This window comes from Hemibagrus wyckioides, linkage group LG03 (assembly GCF_019097595.1).
Source record: "Hemibagrus wyckioides isolate EC202008001 linkage group LG03, SWU_Hwy_1.0, whole genome shotgun sequence".
In the NCBI taxonomy this organism is placed as follows: Eukaryota; Metazoa; Chordata; class Actinopteri; order Siluriformes; family Bagridae; genus Hemibagrus; species Hemibagrus wyckioides.
The window spans coordinates 30,694,770-30,710,096 of record NC_080712.1 but is presented as its reverse complement, the minus strand read 5'-3'; the positions used below and the strand labels follow the sequence as shown (position 1 = coordinate 30,710,096).

Here is a 15,327-nt window from a genome sequence, read left to right as displayed (position 1 = left end):
AGTAATGGAACCTTTAATGCTACAGACAACATATTCTGTGCTTCCTGCACAATAATGTGATGACCAGGTGTCCATAAACTGTTGATCATACAGTGTTTGTCTAAAAGTGAGCGAAAACAAGAACCACCAAACCCTGCAGTGAAGTATGTGTACTGTGAAGTTTCCAGCAATAAACAGATCACTGTTGTTCAGGCAACCACGAGGAGTTCTCTTAACAGAGTGTGTGAATGCGACTTGATCTGGACATGTGAAATAAATATGAGCTATCTTCTGAAGTGACCTGTGTAAAATTGTGCTCTGTTTAACATTCCTTTCGATCCTCTGTGCCCTCCTGGGATATTAACCCCGCCGGGTGCATTGTGGGATTTCATTAAGGCTCTTGGCATTCCTGATGTAAATTGTGTTTGTCTGGTTAGCTGCCAAAGAACCGGTAGACCATCTTTTCCCAGCTGTTGGTTATTTTCCAGTTTAATCATTAAGTGATCAGGAGGTTTGGTTTCTTATTTATAGATTTGTATTTATACATTTACAACCCCCCCCCCTTTATTACATGCAACATACTACAAGGCTGAGGAACATGGATATTCTTTATGATTTTTTTCCCCATTCTTGCAAAAGGTTCTTTGTTATTATTTTGGTGCATTAATGATTTTAACAACCACCATAAATGTTGCCTAATACCTTACTACAATGGATAATCCACCGCCCTCCACCGCCCACCCCCGCTTCCACAATAGTACCTTCCTATTTCGTGTATTAGGTTGATACACAAAAGAGCTCCGTGCTACAGAAATCCCGCCTCCTACGCAACGATTGGCTATTGCTCTATAGAGTATCCAATCAGAAGATTATTTTCCAAACCAATCAGCATAAAGTGGGCGGGGTTCTTTGAATACGGGTGGGGGAAAAAAAAAAAGACCCAAAAAAAACCACCCGCATCAACGGCACCACCATCTTTGTTAGAGAAGCTGCACAAATCTTCGCTTCTTCTCCGCTCCAGAGCTGCTAAATCATCATACACAGGCTTTTAGATATAGGATCTATGGACGCTAACCGTAACAACAACAACAAAGGAAAGACAGCGAACAACTCCAGCACTAATCCCAGCATGGAGAATGAGAGTAAATATCTCCCGGAGCTGCTGGCGGAGAAGGACAGCCTGGATGCGTCGTTCACTCACGCCATGAAGCTGCTCAGTGCGGGTGTGTAAAGAAAACAATTTCACTCGATTTATTTTGTATATACGTGTGTGTTTGTTGTGTTTAGACTTATTATCATTCGCTGCGCGGTTGCTAGGTGATGCTATCAACGTGGAAACCGCGTGCTAACGCTAGCTAGGCCCGGCTAGTCAGCAAAGCTTAGCTTAGCAAGGCTTTGTGCGTGAACAAAGAGCTGTGGTAAATAAACGCAACTGAAATGTCTTGGGACGTTTTTTTGGACTTTTTGCATAAATATTTTACTCGAATGCAAAACCTGTGCGTATGTAGAAAAAAAAAACAGTTAATAAAGAATCCGGGCGAAATCTCATTCTTAACGTTTTTACGCACGCGCACGGTCATTAAAGGCGCAGAGGTCGATTATTATACGTCTTCCATGTGCAAATAACCTGCAGTGATTATGTACAATATGATTGGAAAATAATGGGTTTAAATCTTAATGACAGTATTGTGCGACTGAAGAAAACCCCATGTTCTTCGCATAAAGTGGCTTTCCGGCCCGGAAAACTCGCGTGCGCGTGCGGATGAGCTTCCTTTTCATTTCACAACCGCTTTGTGGACATGGAGGAACAGGATGTGTCTGTTTAAAGGGTTTAAAAGGTATAAAATGCTCCCCGCAAATCATGATGTCAATGCCATTAAGAGTGCTTTTTCTGTTTGTTTTGTTTATATTTAGGCATTAAGTTACCCTTGCACGTGAGATAACTAGGAGAAAATGATTCAAGTATTGGTTCATGGACAATCCTTGTACATTTATGTCTGGTTGTAACAGTTAAGATGAGCAAATAAACTCACTCACAGGTTCAAGAAGACAAACTTGGATTTGGACGGTTCGTCTAAAAGTAACTGGAGGGCTGAATAAATATTGCAACTGAGCAGAAACCCGAAGAGCCACACCCTTTATTTATTTAGGTTTTAATTAAGATATATATTATTTTTAGTTGAGGCACACATTATCACACTGACATGCCAGACCAGCTGTTTTTCTTGCAAGACACACTTTAATGTGAATCTTGTAGTGTGCAGTAATTAGATCCAGTGTATTGTAGCTCTTCAAGCTTCTCTGTCTCTTGTGCATGTGTTTTGGATGCACAGCTGTATTTGTTGGCCCTGGGATGCATGTGTGTGGGTTTATAAGTGTTTGTGTTGTGAAACGGTGACATGCTTTTACATTTGGGGCTCGCGGTGTAATACAACTACGGTGTACGAAGCCAAAAATTATTGTGACTAACTGCATGTTCTCGGTGCCAAGACTTGAGCCACCCATGATGTCTAATGTGGCTCAATGTTGTGTTTTTAACTCCAAATAGACTTTAATATCCCATTATATCCTATTCAAAAGAGTGACATAATGTTGGATAATATTTTTTGTCCTGCACAAACTAAAAATTCATTTATTTTCTCTAAATCCTTGTTTTTAAGCATGATTATGTGGTTTTTTTGTGCAATGTGGTGCATTACAGAGATCGAAAGAATTCAGAAAGGTGAGCCGAAAAAAGACGGCGAAACGTACCTGGACCTCTTCGCCAACAAGAACGTGCGGGTGAAAGAACGAGTGCTTATTCCCGTCAAACAGTATCCACGGGTGAGTGGAAACACATCAGCTCTAAACAGAGCACATAAAAGTGCATTTTCTGCAGTATTTCTCCTCTGACCTTTACATCGGACAGTCTCGATTCTTTGGCTCGGATTTATGAGTCTCTTTTTCGTCTTATTCAGTTCAACTTTGTGGGGAAGATTCTCGGTCCCCAGGGCAGCACCATCAAAAGACTGCAGGAGGACACCGGAGCCAAGATTTCCGTCCTGGGCAAGGGCTCCATGAGGGACAAGAACAAGGTGAGAACGAAAAGAATACTCCCTGTAATTTAGTTTTTTAATGAATAATCTGCTGATGAGTGAACTGACCATATTGGGGTCAGTCAGAATTCATGCACAAGGCAGTGTAGTTATTATTGTTGGTGATCTGCTATCCAATTAAGAGTAGTCAGGATTTTGGCTGCAATTGTAGCAGATGTGCCACTAAGTGGCAGTGTCCTATCATATTACTGACGTTCTCATATGTTGCCCATTATGATTATGTAATAAGATAAGGCAGGCTTTTAAAAAGGTTGTTTGTTTTGTTTAGGAAGAAGAGCTGAGGAAGGGAGGAGAGCCCAAATACGCTCACCTGTCCATGGAGCTACACGTGTACATTGAAGTGTTTGCGCCAATCCCTGAATGCTACATGCGCATGGCTCACGCTATGGACGAGGTCAAGAAGTTCCTCATGCCTGTAAGTTATTTCACCGTGTGTTCAGAATGAGAACGGGTTGAAAGTGAACGAGTAAACATGATCACTTTCTCTGTCTTTTAGGTGGACAACATGGACGAGATGCACCCGGATCCCTTCATGGACCCCGGGTATCTGAACGGTGCTCAAGATGTCCCCTCCCGTGGCCGTGGAGGCCCTGGTCGGGGCCGCGGCGGCCCACCACTTCCCATGCTTGGAGCCAGGTACAGGAACACAAATTTTGTCTTAGTACTATGCAATTTCATTTCCTTTAAGATCTCTTAATCTAAATCATGTGATCATTTCTTCCATTCAGGGGGCGTGGCATGCTCCCACGTGGTGGTGCCCCTCGTGGTGGTGCCCCCAGAGGAGGTCCAGGAAGAGGAGGAGCAGCCAGAGGAGCACCAGTGGGTCGGGGTGGACATCCTCCTGCCTCCTCGAACCGTGGCGGGGCAGCAGGACGGTCCCGTCCCCCCGCTGCATCACAGAGGATGGCACCTGCACCTGCACTCTCTCATCAGCAGCACCAAGCGCCAGAGTCGTATGAGGAATACGTGAGTCTCTGCTGTTCGTGCACGGAAATTACACCATCAGTAGATACTAAATACAGTTTATTTTTTTCATTTAACATCAATCCAGTGCAGTCTATCATGATTTATTTGAATTAACCCTTTTTACACCTCGTTTTCTCTTCAGTCGTATGACGAGAGCTACACCGAAACTCCATATGAAGGTTATGATAACTATTACAACCAGTCAGCACCACAGGGGTAGGTACCTTTTCAGTCTTATTTCGCGAAGACAGCTTGTTCTTCCAGCAGTCGAGCAGAAAGCTGGACAGGTTTGATATCGTAACATCATTTATTGCGTTATTTTTCCGTACAGAGAAACGGAATACTACGACTACGGGCATGGCGAAGCTCAAGAAAATTATGAATCATATGGTACGTATACGAGTTACACCTTGCTGGTACGCCATCTATTTTTCCAATAGCAGCAGGGACATGGTGTGTTTCTCGCACAAGGCACACCCACATGAGAGAAGTTCTACGGGTATTTCCAGGGCTGTTAATAAAGAGTAGATATTAAGAGAGGGAGGGGAAAACATTGACTTTGGCTATAATTCTGGACAGCGAGTGGAAATTCTTCACCAATTTCCTTGTGAACTTTTAGGTTGTTATTTATTTCTAAGGAATCTCACTGATCTCTTCTTCTTCTTCTCGTTCTTCCCCTATAGCCGAGGACGACTGGGAAGGTGCCGCGTGGGGGAGCGGCGGAGGGAAAGCTCCTGCCCAACGCCAGAATAAAGGAAACTATCGCGAACACCCGTACGGAAGATTCTGAGACCTGTCACTCACTGGGGTTGCCTGGGCAACCGCCTCCAATTGTAACTCCTTTTAACAGCTCAAAGTAATTTTTAGATAATTTTTTTTTTTTTTTTTTGTTCTAATTTTTTTTTTTGTGTGTCTTTTGGAATTCGCTCACTCGGACTTTGGTTATTTTTTAGCGCTTTCCTCTTTGCATTGTTGGCTTGTGCGGTCTGCTTGCTGATAATTCTTCCTCTTATTATTATTCTTATTAATTTTTTTTTAATGTAATTATTGTGGGTTAAAACGTAGAAACGAGTTCCAAACAGTTGACTTTTTAGGCAAAAAAAGAAAAAGTGGCTCGCTTTTGAGAAAAAAAACACAGAAAGGCTTCGAAAGGAAAGTGTTTAAAAGCCGTTTGTCCGAAAACCCAACACTAAACACCAACCTTAAAACTGACTGCTGTATAGAAATGTCAGCTAAATTTTCTCTGGAGAAACAAAATGTTCTTTCACAGGCGCAGGATTTTGTTCCCAAAAAAAAAAAAAAAAAAAAAAAAAAAAAAAAAGGAGAGAGAAAGAAAAGAAATAAAATAAAATTCCGTTGGTTATCAAGTTTCTCTTTTTGTAATGGGGGGGGGAAATATATATGTGGCCAGTCTAAAACTATGTATATAAGTTTATCTATGATTAATCGTTTTTATTTTTGCTGTCTATAGTTTTGCATTTCATTACAAAAAAAAATTACTGGTGTTCGTTTGCCTAAATAGGAAACTAAAACATGTTTTTTTTGTTTTTTTCCCCTGTAGTTATGTCAGTCAATAAAGCGCAGTCTTGTTTTCCAGCTAACAAAACCTGGTATTTTTGCTTTTGTCTTCTAGCTGTCGGTCCATAAATGCCTTTTTTTTTTTTTTTTTTTTACTAACTAGTATTTTGTTAGACAAACTTGCATGCAGATATAATACACCATGTCCTTCGTTTGTTCAGTGAATGACAAAAAAATATATATATTGTGTATAAACCGTTGCTAATTAGAATCCAATTAATCTGTAGCTGTTGGTAAATGATTTATTATTATGTCCTGTTTATCACAGAAAACTTTAATACAGACAAAAATAATAATAAAAAAAAATCTCTAACAGTAACCCCTCCCCCCTAATTTGTGTCCTGAAGTGAAAATGTGACTTAAAATCTTTCATTTCAATGATTTATACACAATACAGCAGCTTTCTTGAAAGCTGCACCAGCGTTTCCGGCGGAAGTGCTGATGTATTTTCCAAAAAATAATTGCTGCTCACTCCCATCTTTTTCCTTTTATCGAAAAAGGATCGTGAGGTGAGTCCTGCCAAGTGGCCTCTAAAATAAATACCTCGTTTAAAGAAAAGGTAACGTATGATCGTGTGAAATTACACTGACGTAAACAAAACAACAAAAACAAAATGTAGACTTTGCCTCATTGGGCTTGTACTTCAAAATGTATTTAAAATAATAATAATAATAATAATAAAAGGACAAACAAAGGTTTTCCCCCCTACCCCCCTCCTTGTTCTTGTGGCCGACATGACCCTCGGATAAATGTTATGTGTAGTAGTGTGAAGAAGATCGCAAACTTGGCAGCAGGCTTACGCGACTTTCGTTGGGCTGAAAAAATAACCAGAACAAAAATCGGGAAGGAGGCGCTACAAAAAAGGTGGCTTAGGAAGCGCTACAAAAAGAAAGGTAACATCTGCCCTAAATGTCTTTTTTTCCCAACACCACCACCACTATTTATTTATTTATTTATTTATTTATTTTGCTTACAAAATAATATAAAGAACGTTCAAAAAAATTTAGCTACATCATTTAAAAATGCAACTCTTGCTCTAAAAAAAAATCTTCTTTTGATTTTTTTTTTTTATTTCATTTATTTATTTAAAAATAATAACAATAAAATTCATTAAAAAAGTAAAAAATAGTTGGTTTAAAAAAAAAATAATCAGTCTTAAAATAGATTAAAAAAATTAAAAGTAAATTTAAACAAAAAAAAAATAAGCACGAGTTGCATAGCTTGGTCTGAAGTCGTAGAGAGATTCTGGGAAATATATAAAGTAGTGACTTTTTATATTTCTTCACACAGATGCTGACCCGTGGTGACTCTCTGACCGTCCCATGGATTGCACTAACCTACACCTTGGTGGGATTTCGAAGTAAGTTTTCTAGAATTTCTAGAGAAAGCGGTTTTTTTTTTTTTCTTTCTGAAGATGGTTTCCTCACTCCATCCCTCTCATGTCTTCAGGATCCTCTCGGCTGAAGCGGATCTTTCGATGCACGCTGCTCAGACTTGGGAGAAGGCCATGTTCCTGAGCAGGAAGTTGTTTGCCTTTCCTACCATGTTACATTTTAAACCTCTGGCTAATGAATGAAGATGTCAAACATCAGGGTTTTTTTTTATATACAGTTTAAGGATACTTGGTGTATTCGGTTTCGTTGAATCCTTTTGTATGTGCCTGTATTTTTATAAATAATTTTTAAAAAAAATTCGATCATGGAAAATGTTTTTGTATGAATTTGTAATGTGAAGCAATCAATAAATCCAAAGCTTTTGTTACAAAGTTCAGGTTTGTAAGCACTGTTGGTTTTCTGTCAAAAAATGTCTTGACAATGGTCCCACTCCCACTTCTAAATTCCGGTCCTGCTCCTCCGCATGCTATTTCCAGCTTGTTCTTCACTGCTGTCCTCACTTCCCAGCATTCACAAATACTCTACTCTCTATCTTACTTATGACGCACCCTTTAACGAATAGACGTCACCTTAATGATGGTTTTAAGTAATTCATTCCCTAAATGCTTCGAGGATAAAGCCACGCATTGAGTTGGGTATGTAATCACATCTTGTAATGTCTGCTCTTTATTAAACTTAATAAAGGCCAACTGTAACATTTGTAACCCAAGCTGCTTTGGGAGTGAAGTGCTCTGGTGTTTTTTCATTCAGGTAAAAGGACAGCATGGCAGGAAACTGGTTGTCTCTTGTTTTGTTGTGGGTTTGAGTAATGTTGCATGTTTGATAATGAATGGACAAAGCCTAGTCTCGGAGGGCTTCCCCGCCTACCCCCCAAAAAAACATTTACTTTTCATCTCGGCCAAACTCCTGTTTATTTATTTCTAATTGCATTCATCTGCTGCTCCTTAACTTTCCCAAACAAGATTTGTCAGCTCTTGAGCCATCAGTAGCGATTATAATTTCCTGTACTTGCCTGTTAGCTGTAATAACAGGTGTTAAACCGGTATATTTCTGAATGCTGGTGTATAATAAGCAGCACAGACTGCTATTCATCATCAACCTGCACAGCTATGGCATGATGTGTTTAGAAACTGTGGTTTTGAAAAGACTATGGACTCCAGCCACACAAAATTAAAAATAAAAAACCCATCTCGCTTCCCGTCAGTTAACGATAAACAGTTGCTGAAACTTTTACACTCATAGTTCCGGTTCTAAAATATGAGACCTAGAGTGGTTTCGGCAAAGACTCCACCTTCATAAATGTTACGTAAATATATATATATAATATAAATAAATATATATATACAGTGTGTGTGTATATGTATGTATGTGTGTATGTATATATATATATATATATATATAATAAAATGAAATAAAGAAATAAATTTAAAAATATATATTTTTAAATTTATTTCATTTTATTATTCATTCATTTATTTAAAAAGTTCAATTCAATTTTATTTGTATAGAGCTTTTAACAAAGAGCATTGTCTCAAAGCAGCTTTACATAAGAAACAACAAACATAAACAGACAAACAGTCCTAGATGTTATCCCAAGTGAGTAAGCTTGAGGTGTCTGAGGCGACTGTGGCAAGTTAAAACTCCCTAGTATGAGGAAGAAACCTCAAAAGGGAACTCATCCTCATTTGGGTGAGGGCGTGTGGTGACTTGTATATGTATATATGAAGGTTTGTGACGCAATAATACCGCTACAGCGCGCGCTCAGGGATATGGAATTGCAGTATTATAACCTAATGTGAATGTTATGACTGTGGGGTTGCGTTTTGCGAATTCATTTCCGTTTTCTCTTCGAATTCTGTATTAATGATATCACATCCGAGCATTCTTCGTAAGTTCGAGGTAAGAGTAAACTACTGACTTTCATTTTTACAGTAGATCGAAGGAGGAGGAGGAGCCTGGGAGGGCGTAGAGGGGATATTTCTAGAGGCACACGTCTGTGCGTTTTTTTGTATTACTATTTCGTTTCTCTGGATCTGTTGACCTGCACTCGTGCTTTGGGAAAAAGTAATGCAAGTAATGCACGGACTTCGACATCACAGAGCAGGAATCCGAAAGAATTCGTTCTGGCACACCTGTTTTCTGATTCTCCTTTTCTTATGTTCGTATACAGGTGGGTAAACAAATCGTGAGTTACCGCTATTTTTGGAGAGGTAGTGGTGCGCGCGCGTGTGCTATGAATATTTGGACTGAACTTTAGGTGCAGCTTCCTGCGACCACTGGCTCTTATGTAATCCTTGTTTTGCAGTCTTCCGAGTATTTTAAGATAAGCAATGCAGAAGGAATTTCCCCTTTAGAGTATTATATAATATATATAGACTACCTGATGCAGACTTTTTTTTTTTAACAAGCATATAACATAGGCATGGTTCATATGTTCTTCATGCAAATGCAAAATGCTTACTACTCTAACAAAAAATAAATAAGTAGCTTGGTTCAAGTTCAACAATCAGTCAATAATAATTGATATTTTTAAATAATAACCTCTTCTTTAGAATGCAGTAAGCTTACAGTCAGAAGACTGTCCCAATATTTCTGACCTAACTTTATTTACACGGAATCAAAAACCCCAGGCATGTGCAAAAGGGTTGGTCTTTACCAACTCTGAAACTCTGTTATCTTTTTAGATTCCCTGAATGTGACAATTCCCATGAGGAATGTAGCAGCAGCCCGAGGCCATGTTGTGGTTCTGGGCTGTGAGTTTTCCCCTCACTTTGGACCAAACCCTGACTTTTCCAGCTTGTTGGTGACTTGGCAGCGACAGGAGGATAACCGAGTGGTCCATAGCTTCTATGATAACAAGGATCAGCTGGAAACACAAGACCCTGCATACCGTGATCGTACAGAGCTGTTCAGGACCGAGCTGAGCAAAGGAAACGCTTCGTTAAAGCTGAGGAACATCCAAAAGTCTGATGAAGGGCTTTACCTCTGCACCGTCAGCACAAGCCAGGGGACGAACAAAGCAACTTTAAAGCTAGACTACGGAGGTAAACAGACCCTTTTTTATCATTAGATGATGCTTGTCTTTTGCCAGAAGGTGGAGTATTTTAAGATATCAGAGGAATTTGAAGGTACAAGGAGCACAAGGGTACTGAAGCTGGGCAGGTGAAGACAGGGAAAAAGGCAGATCACATTTTTTAATATCTTCAGCAGTGAGTCTGTGCGTAATGTAGCCTCCCTCGGATTTCTGTTTCCAGTGAGTGCAACCTGATGTAGTTTTCTGCCTCAGTTTTCTGCGATGTGTTGTTCATTCTGAGATGCTTTTTCTTTTTTGACTTTCGAATTTTGTGATTATTTCAGTTACTTTAGCTCAAGCAGGTTTGGCCATTCTTCTTGAACCTCACTATGATTTGCACCATTCGATGTTCACACTAGAGACAGATGATCAGCAGTTTCTCAAAGGTCTAAACTTACCTGTAAAGATCTAAGCTACCCATTATCTCCTCCCATTCTGATGCTGACGCATTTTGATTGGCTGATTAATTCAGAGCCATCTCACAAGTTTTCCCACATAAGTAATCCCCCCATTCTTTTTTAAGGAAAATGTTGAATCCCTCAGCGTTGTGCTGAAATTATTTTATTTACTATTTATTTCTACTTTTACAGTATTACTTGTGCTGTTTCTGTACTTGTGTTGTTTCTTTTTTTCACAGTTCTCTACACCGAGCCCAAGTTAACCATAAAAGCAAGTTCCTCTGGCATTTTAATGCATTTCGAGACGGAGGGATTTCCTGAGCCTGAGGTAAAATGGAAAAGAGAACATGGCGAAAGCCTCAGCGATCCCATACAGACGTCTAAGGAATTTAATTCAGAGACGGGACTTTATAGTATCCAAAGCAGTTTCACGGCACCGAACGCTCCGTTTAACGTCACCTTCATACTCGAAAACCAGCTGCTAGATCAATACCTGCAGAGGCCCATCAGCTACACAGGTAAGCACGTTCTCACTATGCTATGTGTATGTCTGTTTGGAGTGTATAACAGTAAAATTGTTCATTTGCATGTGGACCCATGCACATCCATAAGAAAGCTGTGTATATAATTATAATAAGGGTTTGAAATCATCCCATGAGGGTTTATGTAATAAAACTAGCTGTTTTATGTAATGCTGTCCACTAGCCAGTTCACTCATTTTTTGGGAAAGTTAATGTAAGACAAATCCCTCAAGATGTAGCACAAAAACCAACCTCGTGAGTCATGAGCTTTTGGGTTTGGGTTAGAATCATGGACAGTTTAGGGGTTGAGTTTGGTGTTAGGGTTTTAGATTATTAGCTTATTGAGCACCTTTTGTTGGAAAATGTTGGAAAATCAGCCTCTGAACCTTCTTCTTTACATCTAACATCTGTCTTAGTACAAGTATTTTTATTGTAAATATTTTTTTTGCCCTTGATAAATGTAGTTTAATGTAATAAATGCAATAAGTATTGTACTTGCCAGGAATTTTATTTTCTTTCTGCCTAAATTCCATTTTTATCTTCCAGGTGGTGAAAACTCCTGCTTTGTGGTAGCTATCGCACTCTCTGTCATTTCTTTACTCCTCATTTTGACTGCAGCAGCATTGGGCTGGATATGCTGTTGCAAGAAGAAAAATGACCTGGTATAAAATATGCAGATCATTGCTGATCGTCTTCCATTATTATATTTAAATAGATAATAATTAATTTACTGTACTTTACTCTTGACTAAAAACTAATTATGTCTAATGTAAGATGTGCTTTTTAACGTAGCTAGTTACGTTTATTCCGGAAAATACTATCAGTTATTTTTATATAGAACTTTAGAACTCTTAGAGTGATCTGAGTGTTCCTTCACCTCGGCTCTACATACCTCTACAGCCCAGGATTCGCAATCGTTGTTAGTAAAATTTGTAGCACTTGTTTTCCCATGAAACCAAATTTTTATCCAGGCCAAACTTTCCCAGACTCTTTATTAGTTCACTCACCACCAGTAACAGCATGATAAAGACTTTCAGAATGTGTGAAGGCCTCATGAAGCTGGGAATGTTGATTTCATCGGTTTTGAAAAACAAGAAAGACATTATTACGCACAGAAAGAATCCTGGTATGACAAAGATATTTATTAGTAGACGTAATAGAAGTAGAAATAGAAGTAGAAGTAGTAGAAGTATTGTATTATGATGCTGCTCTAATAATAGTTTTTAAAATGTTTAGAATTGAAAAGAAATCATTTGCAAATATTTCTGTTCAGGCAGTTTGTCACTGGTTGGTTTTCCGTCAATATAATTGTCAGGAGTTACTGGGTCAGTTCACAAGGAGGTCCAGACAAGTGATTTATTTATGGATCACTGTGTTACTCCCATGTTGGCAGTGTCGCACCCTTTCGTAATGTTTCTGGCCTGTCCCTTTTTTTAGCCCTTGATGTGCTGCTCTATGTATATCTGTCTTGGTCAGGGTCAGTCATTATACACTATACTGCCAAAAGTTTTGGGACACTATTCCAAACCATTGAATTCAGGTGTTATTTTTCAGGGATTGGGCTTGGCCTCTTAGTTCCAGTGAAAGGAACTCTTAATGCTCCTAATGTGGAGGAAATTGACTGGCCTGCACAGAGTCCTGACCTCAACCAATTCTTCTAGAAGCGCATTTGTGAGGTTAGACACTGATGTGGGACCAAAAAGGTCTGGATCGCAGTCTCCGCTCTGATTCATCCCAAAGGTGTTCAGGGTGAGGTCAGTACTCTCTCGACCAAGCTCGCTCATCCATATCTTTATGGACCTTGCTTTGTGCACTGGTGTGCAGTCATGTTAAAACAGGAAGGGGTCATCCCCAAACTGTTCCCACAAAGTTGGCAGCATGAAATTGTCTGAAATGTCTTGGTATGAAGCTGAAGCATTAAGAGTTCCTTTTACTGGAACTAAGGGGCCGAGCCCAACCCCTGAATGATTTGGAGGGGTGTCCCAAAACTTTTGGCAATAGCGTATATTTATATTTGTTGATTTTGTCAACGTAACATTGTGTGTCTGCTGTACGGCCAGATGCTGTATTATCCAGGTTTTTATGGCATAGTCGTGCTTTGTTGAGGTTATCTAAGCTTCCATGTCATAGTTAGGGTTTGTTTCTGTTACGCATAATGTAAGTCTTTTTGTTTTGTTAAATGAAAGCAGTGCACATACTGAATCCCAGTGTATGGGTCTGATCGTGGGCAGCGCATCAAGGGAAAACAAGGAACAGGTGATAAAGTGGGAAAACACATTAGGAAAGGGTATAACAGAGTGATATACATAAACAAACAAGCAAGGACCTGCCCCAGTAAATCCTGCCAATGATTTACATCTCCGGGTTAAAGAAGCAACACAAAAGCACATTCTTACTACCATAAACTCTCCCTTGCTGGATGAATTATATTAAGTTATACTAATTAAAACCTAATGATTATTAAACCGTTTTGAAACAAGTCAGTCAATTTGAACGAGGATTAGGTCAACTATAGGGAAATAACCCGAGCCGGATGCATTTCAGTACGTATCTTGCTACATATTTAAAGAAAGCTTGGCTTGACCTAAAACAATCATTAATCATATTTAATCTCCTAACAAATTTGTTGTAAATTCATTGTCTATATCGCATTATAAAATAAATCCCATATCATATGCTCTTCAGTTGGCGAGCAAATTTGCTGCCTAGTTAACAGAAATGACGTCGAGCACATTTAGCGTTCCTCCATTATGTTTAGCGCTAACATTTTAAATGTTTGAAACACTTTAAATATGAAAGCAATAATGGTGACCCATGGTTTTCTTTAGTCATTCTTTTACATGACTCCAACCCCTCTGTCTCATTAAAAGAAAGGATGTAAAAATCGAGAAATGAAACCCCAGTCTGGTCAATTGTTGGTACTGACTGTTATAGGAGGATAAAATGAATCTTCTTGTTAGAGTCTCAAGTGTAATCACAGATTCCACAGAAACCAGAAACAAATAAACAAACATGCTACTATCATGACCTCCGTTTCCCAGCATGGACACTTTATACTTATCACAGAAGTCTGATCTGAAACTCCATGTTGGATATATAGGTAGTGGTTTTGGATGGGATTTATGTCTGATCTGCTGAATTACCTTTATACATTTCTTTCTATAAATGTATATGTGATATGTGTTAAGAGAAATTATTAATAGAATCACTTAATAAAGCTCTATATAATTAACCAAGACATTTTGTTCCTTTTTTTTTTTGGACATTTTGTTGTATTTATAGCAGAAAATATCAAGCTTACACCAAATGGAAAAAGATATTCACCGCCCCCATGCGTGCCGAAAGAACTGGACATGTTTCTCGTCAACACCCATATTTGTTTCTACTTTTTTATGTGTGTGCATGGTTTTACATGGCTGTATATTTTGGTTTGGGTTGTAGTTGCATTACACTGTGTACACTTTACACAACAACCGCATTCGACTGAAGTTTCACAGATTAAAGTCAGCCAAATGAAAAACAACACACAACAAAAAATAGGTGGAAACTCTGATACCAACAATGAAACGAACATGTTGAGAATACAAACCTACTGAAAAAACAGCATTTTATTTCCTCTATTTCATTCCACGGCTGCTACGAAGGAATTCAATTCTTTGATTCGTTTTAAAGCTTTACTTCAGAATAAATTCAATCAAATTCAAAGCATATATATTAAATAAACCACCACTGGGGAAACCAAATGAATCCACCAGTTGGATGAGGAAAAAATAAGCACACCCTCGAACAGAACTGCATGGTACTGAATTAGAGGGTGTACATACTTTTCTCCCATGTGGTTTTTAAATGTTTAGGTTTACTGTTTTTTTTAGGCGGATCAAATGACCGCATGTTGTAAAAGATTGTTTTTTTAAGTTTATAAAAGTTGCCAAGGGTGACTTATTTACTATTTAGGCTCTGATGAGAAAAACATTTACTTTCTAAAAGAAATAATAGGCAGCCACACACCCGTGTGTCATAACTGGATGTCTGTGGTGTGCTAGACTGATGACCTGTTCTTTCAACATTTTGATGGTTTGACAGTGGAACTGGTGCCGGTCAACTCTCCCAGCATAGCTGTAGTATTATTCCATGAACTCAGTCATGGGTCATACTGAACAGACCTCTTGTGAGCACGTCTTCCTTCCACACTCCCACCCCTCGCCAAACCATGCCAATAATGCGAAAGGATTGATCTTAGACTTTTTCGTTTACGATAAAACATTTTCCAGTTCTTCAACGACATCATTTCCATTAATTAAAATGTCTTTGACCAATAAACAC

General features: G+C 38.9%; 2 protein-coding genes across 4 annotated transcripts; both read left to right on the top strand.

Moving 5' to 3' along the window:
* The first annotated feature begins 917 nt into the window (after window positions 1-917).
* Window positions 918-7,130, top strand: khdrbs1a (KH domain containing, RNA binding, signal transduction associated 1a). 3 transcript variants are annotated; one of them, XR_009204093.1, is made up of 11 exons: window positions 918-1,202; window positions 2,681-2,802; window positions 2,937-3,053; window positions 3,343-3,489; window positions 3,571-3,710; window positions 3,803-4,040; window positions 4,183-4,256; window positions 4,372-4,430; window positions 4,724-4,873; window positions 6,909-6,978; window positions 7,068-7,130. XR_009204093.1 is itself a non-coding variant. In XM_058385284.1 (9 exons), the coding sequence occupies exons 1-9, from the start codon at window positions 1,043-1,045 to the stop codon at window positions 4,828-4,830; spliced, it is 1,164 nt and encodes a 387-aa protein (XP_058241267.1). In that variant the 5' UTR covers window positions 918-1,042; the 3' UTR covers window positions 4,831-6,823. The 3 variants fall into 3 exon arrangements, 1 of the variants encoding a protein (XP_058241267.1); XR_009204092.1 differs by lacking the exon at window positions 7,068-7,130 and having other exon boundaries at window positions 919-1,202; window positions 4,724-4,896; window positions 6,909-6,982; XM_058385284.1 differs by lacking the exons at window positions 6,909-6,978; window positions 7,068-7,130 and having other exon boundaries at window positions 4,724-6,823.
* A 1,654-nt stretch (window positions 7,131-8,784) lies between these two features.
* On the top strand, window positions 8,785-15,324 carry LOC131348114 (CD276 antigen homolog). Its single transcript, XM_058382746.1, has 4 exons — window positions 8,785-9,182; window positions 9,697-10,056; window positions 10,723-11,001; window positions 11,551-15,324. Exons 1-4 carry the CDS (start codon window positions 9,080-9,082, stop codon window positions 11,670-11,672), a joined length of 864 nt encoding a protein of 287 aa, XP_058238729.1. The 5' UTR covers window positions 8,785-9,079; the 3' UTR covers window positions 11,673-15,324.
* Window positions 15,325-15,327: the final 3 nt, after the last annotated feature.

What these genes read in the sequence shown, in the direction of transcription:
- khdrbs1a (XM_058385284.1), top strand. Translation starts at nt 1,043, where the DNA reads ATGGACGCTAACCGTAACAACAACAACAAAGGAAAGACAGCGAACAAC. An exon ending in CATGAAGCTGCTCAGTGCGG is followed by an intron (nt 1,203 to 2,680) that starts GTGTGTAAAGAA and finishes GGTGCATTACAG; the next exon opens with AGATCGAAAGAATTCAGAAA. An exon ending in CTTCCCATGCTTGGAGCCAG is followed by an intron (nt 3,711 to 3,802) that starts GTACAGGAACAC and finishes TCTTCCATTCAG; the next exon opens with GGGGCGTGGCATGCTCCCAC.
- LOC131348114 (XM_058382746.1), top strand. Translation starts at nt 9,080, where the DNA reads ATGCAAGTAATGCACGGACTTCGACATCACAGAGCAGGAATCCGAAAG. An exon ending in TTTCTTATGTTCGTATACAG is followed by an intron (nt 9,183 to 9,696) that starts GTGGGTAAACAA and finishes TTATCTTTTTAG; the next exon opens with ATTCCCTGAATGTGACAATT. An exon ending in GAGGCCCATCAGCTACACAG is followed by an intron (nt 11,002 to 11,550) that starts GTAAGCACGTTC and finishes TTTATCTTCCAG; the next exon opens with GTGGTGAAAACTCCTGCTTT.